The sequence below is a fragment of the Lissotriton vulgaris genome, chromosome 3_1 (assembly GCF_964263255.1).
Source record: "Lissotriton vulgaris chromosome 3_1, aLisVul1.2, whole genome shotgun sequence".
Taxonomy (NCBI): domain Eukaryota; kingdom Metazoa; phylum Chordata; class Amphibia; order Caudata; family Salamandridae; genus Lissotriton; species Lissotriton vulgaris.
The window spans coordinates 501389431-501409480 of record NC_141689.1 but is presented as its reverse complement, the minus strand read 5'-3'; the positions used below and the strand labels follow the sequence as shown (position 1 = coordinate 501409480).

General features: G+C 46.8%; 1 protein-coding gene across 3 annotated transcripts in view; it reads right to left on the bottom strand.

Annotated features, from left to right (window-relative positions):
- AP3B1 (adaptor related protein complex 3 subunit beta 1) overlaps positions 1-20050 on the bottom strand; it is a 2001071-nt gene that overhangs the window by 335314 nt on the left and 1645707 nt on the right. For all 3 annotated transcript variants that reach the window (XM_086960746.1, XM_086960745.1, XM_086960747.1), the window contains one exon: positions 2439-2523. In XM_086960746.1, coding sequence (XP_086816872.1) covers positions 2439-2523 — 85 coding nt within the window. The remainder of the gene's footprint in view (positions 1-2438; positions 2524-20050) is intronic.

The window sequence follows — 20050 nt, the reverse complement described above, 5'->3', positions numbered from 1 at the left end:
AAACCATTGAACCTTGAGAAAAAGATGCTCTGATGACCTCAGTTCAGTCATCAATACATGTTTCAATAACCAAAGTAAAGAATGCCTATGTAATCAAAGCCATAATAGGTTTTACGACTGATGCACATTCAACTGAATATCACAAAATAGTGTACCTCCTTCAGGGGATCCTGACAGATGGTGAGGGATGATGTAATTGTATAAGGTGTTTTATGAGGAGTATGCTAACTCAGAAGAAAGAAAAATTACAGTAACTGTCTTTGACTAAGGAATCACTACCTTCGCAAACAAGCATTGCTTTGTTGTTGACATTTGCCCGATTGATTCATCACCCAGACATTGTCAACCATTCAGCGTGGTATAAACTTGACTTTTTATTGGGACATTAGCTTCTGATGTTTGGTTTGCTTGTGTTCCGTTTACTACTTAGTCTACCAGTAAACTAGTATAATTATCCCCTATTACCCAAGTTATTTGCTATAATTAACTTGGAGGAAAAGAAAGAGTGCAGGCAAACTTGCTGGAGAACCAACGGGCTGAAAAGCTATTCATTGTTTCCATATTACTAAATTACGTGACATAGATACACTCATCAAAGAGGTGGAACATATTTTACAGCTGGAAAATCCTTGCACCTTTGTTGCAATCCAGAAAAAGATACAAGTAGCTCCATTGTTCAAGAAAAAATCTGGTAGATCCAAGTATGTGTCAACTTCTGCAATTAAAAGGGGATGGGGGGCAGACACTATAGCTAGTTCCCCTCTGTGTAGTACACCCAAGTCTCACCAGTGTCTGTGGACTCTGTGGCCACTTATTTTAATCGCTTCTCTGCATTAGCTCTTAGTGATATGCCTCCTAGCAACACAGAAACATTGTTGCCCCTTTCCAGCAGGTCGCAGAGGTGTAGGACCATGGCACAAAGATTAAGGATCGTTGGGCTGTCATTAACTCTCTGAGGGCAGAGATTATCCAGCAGCTTGATCCCTCCTCCGAAGGTGGGGCCGGGGGCCGTAAGGGTAATTGAAACAGGCGATCGAACTTCACTTCAACCACCAGCCTATATTGCCTTCTTCTATGCCATGTATGTTAGATACTCCAGGATCCTTGGCCAACTTGAATATTCTTGGAGCTCGGGCCTAACAATCTCTCCCATCACAGGTAGAAAGTAAGACCCAGAGTCATGGTCCTGTCCAATCTGTCAGCCACCAGAGGAGTTTTAATGGGAAGGGAGGGGCAGGGGCAAAGGGGGTTTGTGTCTAAATCAGTTTATTCTCGCTTTGCACCCACTAAACTTCCTGTTGCTGCTTCAATAGCTGTCCCTTCAATTGAGCCACATATACCTACATGTCCATTGGCGAATACTCAACACACCTCAATTAATTAGTCTTAAGACTATCTTGAACCGGTTTAAAGTTTGGCCGCCTCACAAGTTCTCTCACCATAGATGTTCTGGATAGGTCTCAGGGTGAGGGGAAGCTTCCATGGCAAGCCTTTGTAAAACAGATCTGCAATCCATTAGGTCTGCATGAGTATTGGATAGATACATATACCAGTTCCTCATTTGCAATAAAAAAGTTGGAGGTTACCTACTGGGAACAGGTTTGGGAAACTGATTGAATAGTTTATCGAATTTAAGCCCTTTTTCTTTTTTTGTGTTCTTTATGGATTAAATTGATCCCCCGTTTACAAAAACATTGTACATAAGGTTTAGGTTGGGATCTCTACCTTTAGCTACAATTACTGCTAAATGGAAAGCCAATCACGGGGGTACTAAATTCTGCCCTGTATGCGCAAAGACTGAAGAAATGGTAGATCATCTATTGTTTTTCTGCCCAAAATACAATAAGCAACAAATATACTGGATAGTTCCCCTTAGCAGTTTTCTAGGTATTCAAAGCTACAGAGTAGCATAGAGAAGAATGTGGCCTAACGTCTAGGGCAGTTGACCTTGGAGGTGGGGAACATAGTTAGAGTCTCGGCTCGGAAGCTCAACATTCTGTGATTCTGAGCAAATCACTTAATTTCCCCGTGCCTAACAAAAATGAATGTGCGTGTCTGTAACGTAACTGGTGCTCATGTAAAGCGCTCCGATACCTTCAGGTCTAGTTCACGCAATATAAAACTCCCCCCCCCAAAAGAAAAGAAATAAGATGCAGAGCTGATGCGTCCCCCAGTTATAGTCTTTTCAATTCATAGGTTCCTAGACCAGTGATTGAGGATATCTAACTTCATTTTTTAGAATACTGAACTGTGAGATTTTATAGTTTTAAATCAGTACTATTATTGTTGTAGTTTTTAAATTATTCTCTTTTAATGTACTGTTTTGAAATCTGATATGAAGTAATCTATTTGTATTGTACTTTAATTTGTTTGCTTTTATGGTCTAAGACCGACATACAGCGTACAAATGAAGGAAATGTAAACTAAAGGGAACTTACCATAGCAGAAAACTGGCAGTTTGAGTGGAATCACAGAAGTCAATACCCATAGAGACAGTAATGGACATCTCGGGCTCAAGAGACTCTAAGGGATTCAGTAAAGACACAACATAAGTAAACTGTAATGAAACAAAAGCTCAAGCAGCCTTACATTTACAAGAATAAAGCAGCATGCTGTATACCTAAACACATGAACACTGGTCACAAAATATTTTGTTTACAGTTGATCTAATACTATCATTGTATTGTAACTTAAGTTGCATAGTGGTACCTCCCGTCACCCCCACCCTTTCTCACCACTTGGTAAGTCCCTGTACCAAGGTCGAAGGCAAGGTTAGAACGTTGACAGTTTGACCTACTGCGTGAACCCTGTCAAGCCGGGGCACAGTTTGTTTATACCTCAATAAACAAGTATCACTTCTAATACTGTTTGGACCCTATTTACTACATCTTGGTGGCGACGAGGTCCGGAGGCTGTGTCAGGGACAGTCTTTATCGAGTGTCCTTCCCTGGTTTTTGTGACGCTTGACAGGAGGATTACGAACAGATAATTAAAGAGGAAAATATTTGAATGAGAAAAGAACCTTGATTTCCCGGTGAGTGCTGAGCGCAGATGGAGGCAACAACGGAAAGTTAAATATATACAGAACTTTTGCGGGAATCTGGTTTATAAAGCGATATAGAATTTGTGAAATACTTACAGCAGAGTCTTGCTTCCTGGCCGACAGTGGTTCGGCACATTTCTTGAGGAGTCGGAGTAGTTGCAGTCGAAACTGAACCTTATTTTACGTACTGACTTTGGGGTAGAGTTTTGCCTAAAGTTCCAGTCAGCACTTATAAGGAGCCGGTAGCCTTTCACCCCCCAGCGCTCACAGAGTATATTTCATAAAGGTAACGCCACTGACTTTGTAGTTTCCTGCGCTGAGGGCTGGGCAGGTCTGAGGCAGAAGAGCTTTGTTTTTACTCCTCCCGCGCAGCGTTTACTGCGGTCGCAGGGAGCAGCGGGCCTCCAGACAGCGTGAGCAGATGTCCCGAAAGTAAGGCTGGAGTCTTCTGCATTGGGCGTTCGTGTGAGGAACAGTGCTCTGCTGGGGCGGAGGTTTTAAGGAAATTGTTTCAGGAAGGTGTTAAAAGAAAGACGTTTAGGACTGAGAAGAGAGCGCCGCACTCCTGTATGTGACTGGATCTGTTTCCTCAAGAAGTTCCCGCCTCCCGGCTTTAGGCGGTACTTATTGGTGGAGAGAAAGTATTACTAAGTAAGACAGCTGCAATTAAAATAGGACTCTCATCAGACATGAAGTAAAGAAGGTTATTTATTCAGCGAAAAAATATAAGTGATTCGAGGGAAAGTGTACCACAGTATTTCTATTTCAACTGAGGGTTGGAGCTGCAGAATATTAATTGTATTTCTATATTTAGTATTCATTTTCTTCCCCCTCGAAGGAAATCATTAAATGTTATTTTCAGGGGGGCATATGGATGTCTAGCAGAATTTTTTTTTATTGAGCCGCACTGTTTGTTTTTGTGCACCATCTGCATTAGCATTTTGTTCATATTTTTATATTAATTCCTTTCTTGCCTGGGTATTGTATGGAGTAGGGTTCAGTCCTATTTTCCCTCGTTTTGGCACTTGGTGGGGGAGGAAGTTCTAGATTGGAGCATTTTCCCCACATGGCAATGGCGGGAGCAGGTATGAGTCAACCACCACCTTTCCTAAAAAAGCTTGGTGAGCCTGATATCCCATGGAAGAGGTGGGAAGGTATTTTTAAGTCTTACCTCATAGCGATAGGGGGAAGCAATTATATTAACGTTACGAAACAGCATATTTTGCTCCACAATTTAGGCATCCAAGGAAGGAAAGTTTTTGAGGACATAACAGGCAGAATAGAATGGTGGATGATGAACAGGAAGAGGTGGATGGAACTAATGTATATGAATATACCCTAAGCAAATTAGAAGAGCATTTTAAAGTAAAAATGAATGTATTGTTAGAGACACACAAATTTTACAAGAGGGTGCAAAAGAAGGAAGAAAAAGTGACATCGTGTGTAGCAGTTTTGAGGGGCTTATCAGCCACTTGTGAGTGTAGGGAACTTACTGATTCCATGATTAGAGACCAGATAGTGAGGTGTACCAATGACCCTAAAATTCAAGAAGAATTGCTCACTAGAAATCCTGACCTGGAGGAGGTTCTATGTATAGCGAAGGGTTTGGAACACACGGCGTTATGTATGAAAGAGATGAAAATACGAGATGGAGCAAACAGTGAAAAGAACGAGGGAAAGGTTACTGAGGTAGGGGAAACTATTTGTAAGGTGGGAGAAAAACATGAACGCTGGTCACAAAATATTTTGTTTACAGTTGATCTAATACTATCATTGTATTTTTGTAGCTTCGCTATCATCTCCCAGATGACAGTGTCACAACCCACAATACTTGGAGAATCCAGAGAGTAACAGCAAAAACAAACCATGAAGCAGGAATGATCCAAATGTTTTATTCAGTAACACTTTTTCTGGTAAATAATTTATCTTCCTGTGGAATCCTCATCTGGTAAGTATCCTAAGGTGTCAGACTGCAGTTTTCTATTTATTTATCTGTCAACATTTGTTTTGTATGGCATGGATTTGATCCAGCTGTGTTCAAAGAGCCATACAACAAGAGGCATTTACTTGAAACAGGCAAGTTCAATATAAACATTTGTTTCTTTGAGTACACACATAAAGGTTTTGACAGATGTAAAACAGGGTAACTACTATGTGTAGGTGCTAACATTCGGAAGACATGAAAGCACAGAGAGCCAATATAGTTCCTTTAAGAATAAATATAACAGTAGGCTGAGCAAAGGTGTCTGTGGGAACAGGCAAACATGCTATGCAACGGTTCGCAAAGTTATGTGAATGGTCAATGTAGAGCGGATACTTCATCTTGTAATGAATTTTCTGAAGTGTTTTGAACACGGAATGAAAGACAATTAGAATGCCATTTGGGAAAAAATATTCCAGATTTTGGGTGCCTGAACTAAAAAGGATCTATAACGAGCACTCTTCATTTTGACATGAAAAGTGTCAAGTTTGTTCTCCTTCCAAGAAGTCTGGATCTGCCTGATACCTTAATTTCTGTCTTATGCAATTGAGGGTGTTACTCTACAGTCCTTCCTAAGTTAGGTAGGCTGTATTGCATAGGAATTCATTATCAATGGGATCTTGTTGTTTTTGCCAAGGCTAATATGTGGTCTAAAAATGAGAGGTAGTAGCGGAGCTGTTTTGTTTAATGTCAGCAACTTTTATTACTATCATACAGGAATGTACGGGAATTCAGTTCTGACAGACAGGATAAATTATTTTTTTAATGTACAGAATTTTAGGTGTCTTTTTCAATCAAAACAGGATATGTTCAAGTTGGTAGTTAGACACATTCAGGTGTGTTTATCTTTATATATAAATGAGTATTGAAACAAGATAGCAGTTTTCCAAGAGGGTTCAACATAGAGGATGTGTCATAAAAAGTATCACTAGAAGACACCAAAAGGTGCAGGGATGGTGCCTGGAAATAAGTTTCCAATGTCTACATGCCAAAAGAGGTCAGTGAGGTAAGGCACAAACTATCTTGGGCAGTGCCAATAGTGAAGCAGGATAGTTTCACTACACCAGCAGTAATCACAGAGTATAGAATTACTCTCACACAAAATAAAACAGTTTCATAACTGTAAAAACCTAGGCCTCAATCTCTCACAAGAAGAATAAAGCTGCCTCAACACTTGCAGCTGACATTACAGGCAAACCTAATGCCTCTAGGTTAGGTAGCGCAATTCATGACTCATCACCCCACCTCAAGAACCCACTTCCACTCATCCAAACAAACTACAGCATCAAGCTGATACGGGCTCTGACAATGTCCCAAAATAGACTATATGCATCCACGGAGCACAGCCGATGAACTGGGGTTTGGAAACCTGAGCGATGAAGTTTGGGCATTTTGTGTTTTCACACACAGGAAGAGGTCTCTGTCTGGAGCCCCTCACTGACTAAGCTATGGAGTAGTCGTGGGGGGAGTTCCTATCAATGGACTTGTTTCCTTTTGTAGCTAAAACATGGCGGTTATGTTATTGGTCTGGTCTAAAACCACCTTTCACTGAATGCTGTGGGAAAAGCTTTGAGGGCTAAATGGCTAAAAGTTCCAGACAGTTGATGTTGACGAGGTGATTACAGACCATGGGCTCATGTCGTTGAGAGGCACCTTTTACCTTGAAAATGGTTTGTGAGAGGGTTACCTGCAAAACTGGCTTAGGGAAACTTTTGCTCTGCAACGTGTTTTTGCTGTTTCACCACTGCAGAGAGTGATGGGTGCCTACCTTTATCAACAGTAGACCTTCCTAAAAACCCTTTGCTTTCAACAACAGTCCCAAAAGGCATTCCTGGAGTGGGCACATAAGAAGTCTTGGGTGAGGGACGATCGCTACGCATGAGGCCATAATAACCAGGAGGCGCATTACTGTTCAATCTGTGAGAGGGCGGAGTGGCTGAAAAAGAGCCAGTAGCTGCTGAAATGCAGCCACCCTTTAGCCGTTGAGTAGTCTTTGCCGAAGAAAGTATTTACGATTGAACCCCGGAAGGGATGGATGTGAAGTGGCTCGAAGTGGCATTTATTGTGGCTGACTGTGAACTCCAATTTGTGGGGAAGAGAGATGGCGGCTTGGGTGTGAGCTAGGCAGTCTTGACTGCTTACACTCTGAGCAGCCAGTCGTCTAAGCAGGGGAAGAGGTGAGTTCTCCCCCCCGATATGAGGTGGGCTACTACCACTGGTAGACATTTGGAAAAGACCCTTGGGGCTGTGGTGACCTCAAAGGGTCAAACTTTGAACTGGTAGTGCTGACATTTACCATTACCCTTGGTAATGCATTTAGGCTGGATGTATAGGATGTGATATTAGCTGTTCTTCAGATCTAGTGTTTCCGTGATGTCCCCTTACAGCAGCAGAGGAAGCCATCCCATAGGGTGACCATGTGGAAATATTGCAAGAAGATGTACCTGTTAACCTCTTTGATGCTTATGACGGCTCCCGCCCGTCATGAGTCACGGTGGGCGTGTGCTGATGACGACCGGGAGCTGTCATGACCACGCCCGGGATCGGAATGTTCAGCACTGCGGCGGAATTTGCACCACAGTGATGAGGTTAAGAACCCAGAGGTTGCCTTAAGTAAGCCATCCTTTCTTTGGATGGGAAAGAACAGGGTGTAGATGCCTTTACAGCACCACTGGCTCTATGGCTTCTTTGAGAAGCGCCTGGACTTCCTCTTGCAGTAGGGCGAAGTGTTCTGGGTTGTTGGTTTGTGTGAGGGGAGAGGTGTTTGGTGGGGTTGAAATGAGATTGAGATAGTAGCTGTGCTCGATTATGTGTAGAACCAATCAGTCTGTGGTGCTCTCCTCCCAGCAGGGAAGAAATATCCGGAGTCTCCCCAACAACAGATGTGGTGTGATCGGGGCATGCTTGGCAAGTCAGTGCTTGGTAGTAGGAACTTCTTTGGAAGGAGTGCCTCTGCCTTGACCTATAGTGCTATTACCTCTAAACGTGCCTCATGCATAACCTCTACCTCCCTGTTGGTGGAAAGACTGTTGCTGGTCCTGGTACCATTGCATTGGTTCAGGGGAAGTAGCCTTGGACACACCCCTTACTTGCTGCCTTTGAAAGGGAGCCCCTTTCTCATGGAACTTTAAGGGCGCCCAGATCCCTACCCATGTCAGATTCTTTTGTTATATTTTTCCACATCTGATCAACCTGAACGCTGAACAGGTGTTCACCATCGAAGAGCAGGTTGATAAGATGTTACTCCACCTCCATTTTGAAGCTAGAGACATGCAATCAACATTGGTGGTGGAGGATGGAGGTATTCACACCATTGGCAGCTGTATCCGCTGAATCCAGTGCACACCTAATGATGGAATTGGGTAAGGCTTTCCCCTCTTTGACAATCTCTTCTCTCCTGTTAAGATACTGATCGGAAAGATGTTGGAGTAAGGCCTCCATCTCTTCCTGTTGTGCCCTGTTACAACAAGACAGGAGGCTTACTGAATTGGTGACGCACCAGTATGTGGCAGCATCAAGAGCTACCCTCTTGCCAGCAGCATCAATTAACTTACTCTCCTTACCAGGAAGAGGGGTGGCGCCTTTGGTCTGGGCTGCTACTCTCTTCTGGGAGGTGGACAACCAGATAGTCTGGTGGGACACAACCCCTGATTTAGAGGGGCTCAGAAGGTGCAGCTGGAATTTCTTTTCACTTCTGGCTGTTACCATCTGAGATTTAACAGGCGTCTTAAAGATTTCTGGTGAAGATTTCATCATCCCCGTTAGAATAGGGAGAAACTGGAGAGAGAACTTCGTTCTGAGGGACATCTTCACCAGAAAGTCATTATCCTCCAGGGTAAGGAACCCAGGCACCTAGAGGTAGGCAGCTGCATGTTGGAAGACACTATGTCATGCAGTGGTATCATCTGGAGGGGAAACCCCAACAGGGATGTGACCATGGTCCGGGTCCCCCGTGGGTCCATGTCATAGTCCTCTCAAGGATCATTTGTGGGGTGTGGGTAGATTGGGAAGGCCTGCCAATTTGTGAATTTATTTTGCTGTGTGAAGAGGGGGCGTGGACATGATGGGGTGGGGCTTAGTACCGAGCACAGCCCAAAGCACTTCTAAATCCACAGGCGGTTGCAGAGGAATGTCCAGTGATGGAGTGTTCTGAAGGCAAGACTGCGCTTTTCAGGCAAAGTTTTTTCTGCAGAAGAGATCTTGCCTATACGTGGGTGGATAATGATGCACCACTGCCTTTTATCCAGCTTCTTTTGGACCTTTCCGAGGAAGGGCCTCTCTTCGGGGCCAGTTGTTTATGGTGTTTTCAGTGTGACACGTGGTCTCGGACTCAAAGACCGGAGGCGTGGGTAGATGGTAGGGGGTTAAGGCACTTAGTTGGATCCAGTCTGCTCTGACACCTTGCTTATGTGTCGACCAGAGCCCAAAGGCATTGGCACATCTGGAGGCAGCAGTGGCTTGTACACAGGTTTCGATGCCTGATCCTCAGAAGGGTGGCGTTTGGCCCCGTATGCATCTTGCATGGATGTCTACCGCACTCCAGTCTTGGCGTGGTCTTGATGCAAGGTTGACAGAGGTAAACAGGCTGTCATGGAGAGCCTCTTAGGATTTCATGACCTGAGGAATCAGATCAGATTATCTTGGGCAGGGATGATGGGCCAGTATGTCAGGTAACTCCCCTAATTCCTCCTCTTGAGCACCGAGCGAGTCTACCTTGCCTAAGATGTCTGGCATCTCTGAAGGTAATCTGTACGTTTTGTTGTGGTCACTGCCTAATGCTCAGCTATTGAAAGCAATTTATGTACCTGAAGGCTGAGAAGGAATTGCAGTGGGTATCAGCATGCACCAGAGAGAGGGGCACAGGTTAGACAGCGTGGAGGTTGGCCCTGGGGCACTTTGAGTGGCACTGAGGGCATGTCTTGAAAGGCGCTCATTCCATTACCCTCTTCATTCTCCTGCATTGTATGGAAAATGCAAGACCCTGAGGGCCGGGCGTCCCGTTTCTTCGATGATGATATCTGAAGTCCAAATGCAATGGTGGAGAAAAACAATCTAACAATGGAGTCGGTGCCCAGGCGCGATTATTACCAAAGGATGAGTCACCGAGACCCTGTGACACAAAAGACTTCTTCAAAGTGACACAAAAGACTTCTTCAAAGAAAAACAAGTTGCAGCAATCCAAACCCACCACTAGAATACAGGATAATGCAAATCATGTGTATCTACAGCCACACATGCTACAAACATATTAAGCCAACATTCTATCAATTCAATGTTGAGGAATAACCTAGTAAATCTATCACGGCGTCTCTCTGGACAGTGATTTAAGTTTTCTTATGCATATATAAGAACGGCATCCCAAAAAGGGGTTTGTTTTGGGCAAAGCCACAATATGGATCCAGCTCCCCATTTCAGTTTGAAAGCTCATAAAACAGTCCGGTTTAATATTAACATTCATTCCACTGAGAAACCTTGCGATTCAATAGAGCATCTATTTGCAAAAATACTACATATGTCAAAAATGTGTGCAGTGTAATGTTCTAAGACAAACAATTTTCCACTGCACTTGTTCTGTGCGAATGATGTGTTTCTCTTTGTCATTTAGCTGTTACTTTCTCTAAAGATTTTTCTGGCAGATTCTGCAACTGTAATCTATACCAAGAATCAATCCCTATTCTTTGTGGATGCTCCAGATATTCCTATGTAAGTTATCATAGTTATCCAATTCCGCCAGTTCAATGCTATTCAAATCACAGTTTAATTTATGGAATATCCACCACAGAGTTTGATGCTACCTGCTATATTTTGTGAAGTTTCAAGCCACACTTTTTTTTAAATTCTCCATTCACCATTTTCTTTCTCACTGGTTAAATATTTCAAATTTGTGGGTGCAATATCTTGAAACCAAGTATAAGAATTAATCCACAGATTGAAAATAGTTTATGAAACTAATCTTTCCTTAAAAAACATCTTACAGCCTATTTTCTTGGGATTTTTGGTTATCTTGAGGACATTTCTCCAATTATGTTTTTCAAATATGCTTAACAACCGATCGTTGATTCTTAACTGGCAACCTTTAAATTTTTCAAAGTAAGATGCAAATACTGCACAGCAATACATTTTAATATTGGGAACATTTAATCTGCCCCCTTCTTTAGTCAAATAAAGTATCTTGAGCGAAATTCTTAATAATTTACAAATTCCTATAAACTTTGTAAATAAACTTTCTGAATATCAAATAAGATATAAGGTGCTGCATTAAACAAAAAATTCAATAGTGGAAGTATTGTCATTTTTATTAGGGCTGCCCAATTTATAACTGATAAAATTAATCAAATATTGAGCATGGATTCAACTTTCGTTAATAATGGTATGCAATTTAATTCATGTAGGCAGCTGAAAGCAGAATTTACTCATACATAGCAATATATTTTGGGGTAAGCATTTTCCACTCCCTTCAAAGACTATGTAAGCAGTTTTCAGAGGAATTTAATACTACGTTGGTTTTGGCAGTGTTAATTCTCCACCTCCAAGTTTTTGATATTCTGAAAAAAAACTGTTCTGTAAACTGAATCTTCTTCTAGTTCTAAAAATAAAATTTATATCTCCTATAAAATACTTCATTTTTGATACATCTTCGACTGGAAGTTTTATTCGCGAGTAGGTTCTTAATGCAACTTCGAGAGGCTCAATAAAAAATTTAAGATGGAACTGGGATAAGGAGTAACCCTGTCTCGTTACTGGTATAATCGATACTACACCAGCCAGTTCAGGGTCAATTAAAAGATTTGCATTAGCCTCGTCTTTTTTTGGAATGACCTAGTGAGCGATCAATAGGAATGCATTATCTTAAACAAACTATCCTAGCTTGACACAAGCTCAAAAGTTTTTTCTGCATCTACCATCATCATTAACCTAGTAATGATGGCTACATCTACCATTTCAAGTGAGTAATTTGTGTTGGTGTTTAGCTGCCTTCCTGCCACAAATCCATTCCGATCTTAAGTTAATAATTGATAAGATATTTTTTTATTTTTGAACTACTAATAGTTTAGCAAACAGTGTACAGTCAGCATTAAGTGATATAATGGGGTGGTAAGAATTTGGATCCTCTTTACGTTTCCCTGGTTTTAAAACAATTAATGATGATCCGGTTTAAAGCTTTCAGGCACCTTGCCTCCTTCATTTTTGGCTAGCTGTGTAAACATGCTTATTAATCTCCTAGAAAATGTTTTGTAACCCTAAATGGAAAAACAGTCTCGGTCTGACCCTTTGGATTTAATAGTCTCTGAAGTTTCTTCTGCAATAAAACATTTTCTAAATTATGTAGCTACCACAGGGGGACATTTTAGAATCGCAAAGTTGTTTAAAAAATCATTTGAATTAACTATATCCACCTTTTAAGAGAAAATGTCCTAATGCCATAAGAAAGACTTTTTATATTTTTAAATATCTTGATTATCTGTCACTGGTTTCGAAATACTACTAATTTGATGTTCTGTGTATTTTCTTTTGCCATCCATGCAAAAAACTTTATTTTGTTCATAGCTCTCCAGTCTATGGGCTTAATTATTTAGGGAAATGTAATTATTATAACACTTATTTGACTTAAGCTTAGCCTCTTTACTTCCTATTATATTATTTGATGAGTTCTTTTTGAGTAATTGATATCGTGATTTACATATTTGGGCGTCTAGGTTCATGATCAGCTCTTCCTTCTCTTTTCTTATAGTTAGCTCATGTGACAGAATTGCTAATCTCCGTATGGCTTTAGAAAGTATTTACATATATATGTTCGGTGGGATTCATACAAAGGATAACATACATTGGGTGTACCTGTGGGAGTAAATCCTAAATCTAACTGATCCAATCAATGGGTAAATAAAATATAACCGAGGCCTCTCTTTTCCAAGATAATTCTTGTTATATTTATATGTTAATATAAATAGATCAAACAAGCTCAGACGGCAATGTGCTCATAGTGGTACAAACAATTTTTCGATAACCAAAATAACATAATAGTATAGGTTCTAAATACAGTTGCGCATAGGGCGTCTTTTTATTTCACCCAAATTAGTCCGAATGTGAAATTCAATCACATAACATAAATGTAGCACTGTCGTTTCAATCCCCTATCATTCAAAGGGTTCTATCAGGACTGAACCATTCGTGTTTGTATTATTTAAATAAAAAAGGAAGAATAGGGTCCTTCTTACTATCACATTGTGCCCTCCTCTTCCCGGCATCCAACATCCGATTCATCAGGAGCCTCTCCCATTTAAAACTCCTGACCACCTTCAGCTCTATGACATCTGGGACTCCCTCTGCCACTAATCCCTTGATGCACCTCTTGCACGCTATACTTGGTACCATGTTGGAGTACCTTACCTGTGCCGAGACCCTGTACCATACCCAGTTCTACAATTTATCAAATAACGCCATTCTATTTCTTCTCTCTACTATATTTCCATCTCTCTACTATATTTTCTAACCAGCAGTAACACTCTGAAGGAGTTCTCTAACATCTCACAAGTCAGACAAAAACATTACATTTTCCTTTATAGAGCACTTTAAGCTTTGCTTGATGTATTATCATTGTTTGTGTGACTAAAACACAAAATTGTGGTATCATTAGAACAAATTATCTCTGTCCTTGTGCGGATTGTTATGTCAGTGAACACACAAACCTAATTTCATTTAAGGTTTTTGTAGAGCGCGTAGTAACCCGTGAGCATACCAGCGCTAGAACCTGGAATCAGGAGGGAGCAGCAGCGGAAGGGACGGGAAGATCAGGGGAAGAGGAGAGTTTTCAGTGCTTTCCTAAAATGGAGGAGGTTTGGTTCAGTTCTCAGTTTCCGGGGGAGACTATTCCAGTGCTTTGCTGTGTTTACTGAAAAGCGGCGGCCTCCGGACCGGGCTTTTTTCACTCTATGAACGGTGATGAAGTTCTCGTGGTTTGACCAGAGTGACCTGGTAGCTTTGTAAGGAATGATGAAGTTTTTAAGAATGGGTGGACCTTTATTGTGAAGGAGTTTATGTGCCAGGCAGAGGGCCTTGAAGACCACCCTCTCTCTGACTGGGAGCCAGTGAAGATGCTTCAATGCTGGCTTAGCTGATGATGTGGCCGGGGTGTTAGTAAGAAGTCGGGCAGCAACATTCTGAATTCTCTGTAAGGTGTTGAATGTGGCTTCCGGGGCTCCCAAGTAGATTGCATTGCTGTAATCCAGCCTAGACAAAATAAGGCCCTGGATCAGCATTTTCCGGTAAGTGGAGGGGAGCAGGGTGTGAACCTACCTGCATGCCCTGAGAAGTCCAAAGCATATTCCCGCCGTTTTTTTTGCCTGGGTTCTGAAGGTCAGATCTTTCTCAAGCCATACACCTAGGCTCCTAACCTCGTCTTTGGGAGCAGGGGGGTCACCTAAGCAGGCGGGCCAGATGTTGGGCGGCAAGGAGGGCCCTTTTTGTCCAAGCAGCAAGATTTCGGTCTTGGACCCGTTAAGTTTCAGTGCTGAGGTGTTCATCCAACCATGGATTTCAGTAAGACAGCTGTGGAGATCGGAGGGATCTTGATGAGGGTGTGAGAGGGTCACCACCAGCTGGGTGTCGTCGGCGTAATTGATAATCGTCACTCCAAACGGGGTGACCAACTCCTCCAGCGGGGACATGTAAACGTTGAATTACGTCGGGCTTAGTGATGAACCCTGCGGTACTCCACAGCGGAGGGGGACCGCAGGGGAGTGGCTGTCATTCTCCCAAACTTGGAAGGAACGGCCGTTGAGGAATGACGTGAGCCACTTCAGGGCCGTGCCCTTCACTCCAATGTCTCTCAGACGCTGGATTAAAACCTGGTGATTGACAGTGTCGAAGGCCGCACTGAGGTCCAGGAGGATCACTGCCACTGATCCCCCTGTATCTAAAATGCTTCTGGCCTTCTCCACTGCCGCCAGGAGGGCGGTGTCAGTGCCCTGGCCTGGGCGGAAGCCTGTCAGAGTTCCTAAGCAGGTTGTTAGTTTCTAGGAATAGTGATAGCTTTTTGTTCACTAGTTTCTCCGTGATTTTGCTATTTCCTGGGAGGAGGGAGATTGGCCTATAGTTGGCGAAGTTCTGAGGGTCCAATGAAGGTTTTTTCAGAAGACCTTTGACAACAGCTGCTTTCCAGCTAGGAGGGACTTCTCCCTGCAGTAGAGAGGCATTGATGAGGGCCGTGAGTGGAGGGATAACAGTGGGGGCCACTTTTTTGAGGAAGCGCAATGGAACCGGGTCGCTGCAAGAGCCACTTTTGATTGTGGCAAGCGTCGCGGCTACCTCTTCCGTGGTTACTGGACCGAAGGTATCAAGATGGGGTGCAGGGGTGTCAGGGGGTAGACTGTGACAAGGGAGAGGGCTGAGGCTGTAACCGCCTGTGCAACCGATGTCGATGGATGGTAGTGAAGCGAGAATTTTTTGGATTTTCTCATCGAAGAATGTTGCCAGTTTGATACATTTGATTTCCGCGGCTTTAGGGTCCAGGGGTTTCGCAGGGGGATCTGGGACATGGAGAAGTTCTTTTAGAATGGTAAAAGTTTCCTGAGCGGAGCAGGTTGAGTTTTTAATTCTTTCCTCGTAAAATGAGCTCTTAGTTTTATGGAGCGCGAGCTTGTAGGTTTTTAAGGAAGACCGGAACGTGTCTTTCTTATCTGCTGACTTATCTTTCCTCCATGCGCGTTCAGTCCTCTTGCATTCCTTCCGTAAAACATTCAGTTCAGGGGTGTACCAGGGGGAGGGGTTGACTCTCTTGGCTCGTTTAAGGGTGCTAGATGGAGGTAGGAGGCAGTCCAGTGATTGGGTGAGCCAGGTATTAAATTCAATATCGGCAGTTATGGGGTTATGAGTGGGGGAAGGGGTAGAACGGGGCGTGGCTAAGCACGCAATGGCGACGGACGCTCTTGGGTAGAGCTCCGCTACCGGCTCCCCTTCCCTGAGCCAATTATCCGGCAGTTTTGGACGTGGCCGCCCGAAACCTCGAGCGGACCCCCCCGGAACCCGCCACGACACATCTGGAGAACTTTTGATCTCGAGCTCCGGCGGGGCCGACCCCGACCTCTCTCACAGCCCCCTTGCGGGACGGAGCGCTCCCGGGCCGGCGGCGCATCCAAGTCAGACCGGGGCTTGGGCCCAGAAGACAGGCCCGACGGCCCGCCCTCACCGAGCTGCCCGGGCCTCCCGGGCTGCACACTGCCTTGCCGGGAAGACCCGCTAGTGGTCCGGAGGACACCCTGCACAGCCACAGACCGCCAGGGACGAGCCCGGGCGACGGGGAGAGCAGGACCCCCCCATTCGCGCCGTGGCCCCCACACACGACCTGCCCAGACCAAGGAGAGGCACGGCGGGGCAGAGGTCGACCCGGAGAGGACGCAGGCGACGGCGGTTGCCCCGACGGCGGACTGCCCCCCCCCCCCCCCCCGGAGGGACCACACAGCAGCCGGCGCCACCCGGGGCGCCCACCACGCTGAAGCGGACACCGAGGGGCCGGCAGGAGGCGGCGGCCCCCGAGCCAGGCGCTGAGGGCCTGGAACTCTGACCAGGGGGCGGCGCGCCACCGGGGATAGAACAGCCGTCCCCCCCCCCGCATTGTAGACGCACGGAGGGGCGCTCCTACAGACCCCCCCCACACGGAGGTGAAGGCGGCCGGAGAGGAAATGGGGCATGAGTGATGAGAGGACCAGGCCCCGACCGACCTACCCAGACCTCACGGGCACCTCGGCCACAGCGACAACCGAGCCGGTGAGGCGCAGCCGCGGGACGATAGGGCGAAACACCCACTGGAGGACCCCCTCTCCCCCCCCCCCCCCCTTGGGGGCAACAACGACGGCCTAACCTGAGGGACCAGCTAGCACTCGCGGAGCCCTAACCCAGGAGCGCAGTACTTCAGGGGACACCATCACTGGAGTAGCACCGGGGGACGACCCTGCAAGACAGGCGCCACCCGCACATGTCCGGGGGAGTGCGGACCCGCACTGGGACTGGTGGGGCCCCGCCGAAGGGGAAGACGGGCAGACCGATACACAAAATGGCCGCCGAGCAACTGGCTGCGATGCTCGACAGCGTGCTGGCAGCGGTGGAACGGATGGAGCAGTCCCTCCAGCAAACTAGAACCTCCCTGGAGTCCAAAATTGATGGGGTCGCAGTGGACCTGACCCTCCTGCGTGATGACCACAGGAAACTGTCCGACCGAACCAAGACCCTGGAAGGCGCAGTGAAGGAGATCGAGCCCAAGGTCACTCAGACGGACAGGCAAGTGCAGGACCTCCTGAACAGAGTGGAGTTCCTGGAGGACAGGGCCGAGGACGCGGAAGGGAGGGCGAGGCGCAACAACATTAGACTTGTAGGGGTTCCTGAAAAATGGGAGGGGGCCCGCCCGGCCGAACATGTGGAAGACTGGCTGCGGACACTATTGCCCGAAGGCTCGCTGTCACCGCACTTCGTTGTGGAGCGCGCACATCGGGTGCCAACGAGGCCCTATACCACCGGCGCCAACCCGAGGCCGCTGCTCTTCAGGATACTGAACTATAGGGACAGAGACACGGTGCTGCGAGAGGCACGGCGAATGGGCGAGGTACGCATAGACAACGCGTCGATCATGTTCTTCCCCGATTACACCATCCAGGTACAGCGCCAGAGGCACGACTTCATGGAAGTGAAGAGGAGGCTACGCACTGCGGGCCTCAAGTACTCCCTACTATTCCCTGCCAAGCTGAGAGTGGTGGCGGGAGACAACACTTACTTCTTTAGCACACCCGAGGAGGCCAGCGAGTGGCTGGACGGGGGCACGGACACGGCACCGAAACACTCTCGCGGAGGCGAGGCGAGGACCAGGCCACGAGGACCGCGGCGACGCCGCAGACACAGGACCCAACAGTCCCAACACGCGGAGGAGGGGGCGGGACACTCCCCCACACTGGACCAGATGCTCCAAGAACAACGCGATGCATTACAGAAGGTTTCCCAAATAAGCAACTCACCCTCCCATGAGACAGCCCAGGAGGACGGCCAACAGCCGGTACCTAGCGACGACGACGAGGCCATATACGGGATCCGGAACTCACAGATCTCGGTGGAACTGCCCATCGTCACGCCGCAAACCTCTGACCTGATCCACTGATCCTACAGGAGATGTCTGCATTGGCCTTGTCACAACGAGGGAGGGCTGGCAGTGGTCGACTGGACGATGATGCGCAATCGGCGCCCGCCACTGTTGGGGCCACCTCCCCCCCCCCCCCGCCAGCTGACCGAACTGTGGACACCTGGAACAGTGAGTAATGCCCTTATGGCACTAGTGGTAAGCAGGGAGGGCACTGAAGGGGGGGTCTTTTAGCACGCATCTGCGCCTGGCCGCACACAGGATGGGCTACTTGGAGCATTGGACCGTAGTGGGTGGCCACTAACGTCCTGTATTGAATGGCTCAGGGAAGCGACTTGCTTCCCCTAACTGACTATATATCCGTCTTGCCGAACTTGTGCTTAGCACGCACTGCCCCTTAAACAAGTAAGAATGTTCCTCTCCCTTGAGAGCATGGACGGTGGCCCGTTCCGCCACTGCCCTTTTGGTATTTTAGTGGGGATAGCCCGCTGTTGGTTGTTGTTCTTTATTGTTTTTTTTCCCTGTCCTAATGTTTTCCCGAACTTTGCTGAGTGTACTGTGGGGGGTGGGAACGGAAGAGCTGGGAGAGCCACTGCTGGGGCCTTTGGTGGAGCCGCTGCTATTGGGAATGTCAGGGAGGACTGTGTATTGCCAAAATGTCTGCCATAAAAATATGCACATGGAACATTAGAGGTATGCACACACCCGCGCGCAGGTATCATATCTACTCCTACTTGAAGAGGCAGAACGTGCAGGTCGCGCTATTGCAGGAAACACACCTGAGTGGGGCGGAGGTGACAGCGCTGAGGCGGAGATGGAGGGGACAATTGTATGCCACTGAATACTCCTCATACGCCCGCGGAGCGCTGCTGTGGGTAAAGCCGGGAACCCCCTTCGTGATGTCAGAAGTTCACATAGATGCGGAGGGGAGGTATGTCCTGGTGAAGGGTCGCATAGACGGGCAACCAGTGGTCCTGGCGTCCATTTACGCTCCAAACACGGATCAGGGCACCTTCCTGGCACGCATCTCAGAGAAATTGGCGCCCTGGCACGGCGTCCCATGGATACTGGGAGGCGACTATAACACGGTACTAGACCCAGTGCTGGACCGCTCGGTCCCGCCAAGGCCAGAGGCGACATCCCAGGGGGCCACGAGGGCACTCACACAGTGGGCGACACAGTGGGATCTGAAAGATGCATGGCGTGCGCACAATCCGGACACTAGGGTGTACTCATATTTCTCGGGAGCACATGCGTTACACGTTCGCCTCGACAGATACATGGTATCAACGGAACTGTTGCCCCATATCACTGACTCTCAATACCTGGGTAGGACACATTCGGACCACAACCCCCACACACTACACATGGCTTGGGAACGCCCGCGCCCACCAATCCCCACGTGGCGATTGCAACCTGCATTACTGCTAGATGGCCCCTTTAGAGACTCCCTGCAGGCCTGCGTAGCGCAATACTTCGATGACAATTCAGATACAGCATCCTCCCCGAGAGTAGAGTGGGACGCATTCAAGGTGGTGATACGGGGACATTGCTTGAGCACTCAGGGGAGCATACGGTGGAAGCTGGAGGAGGACTTGCGCAGGGTGGAAGCGGACCTACTCGGTGGGGAACAGGAGGCGGTGGGAGGCGCAGGAGACCGGCTGCGGGCGGCCCGGGCGGAGCACGAGACGCTTCTGGAACGGCTGCGACACGTCAACTTTGCGGCCCATTCGGCGCGAGTGCACCAGCACAGTGACAAGCCCGGTAGGCTATTGGCCTGGTTAGTCAGGCAGGAGGAACGCACGGAGCCGGTCTCCATCATCCGCACGGCTGAGGGAGAGCTAGTGTACACCCAAACCAGGATACATCAAGCGTTTGTGGGACACTATCAGGCCCTATACAAATC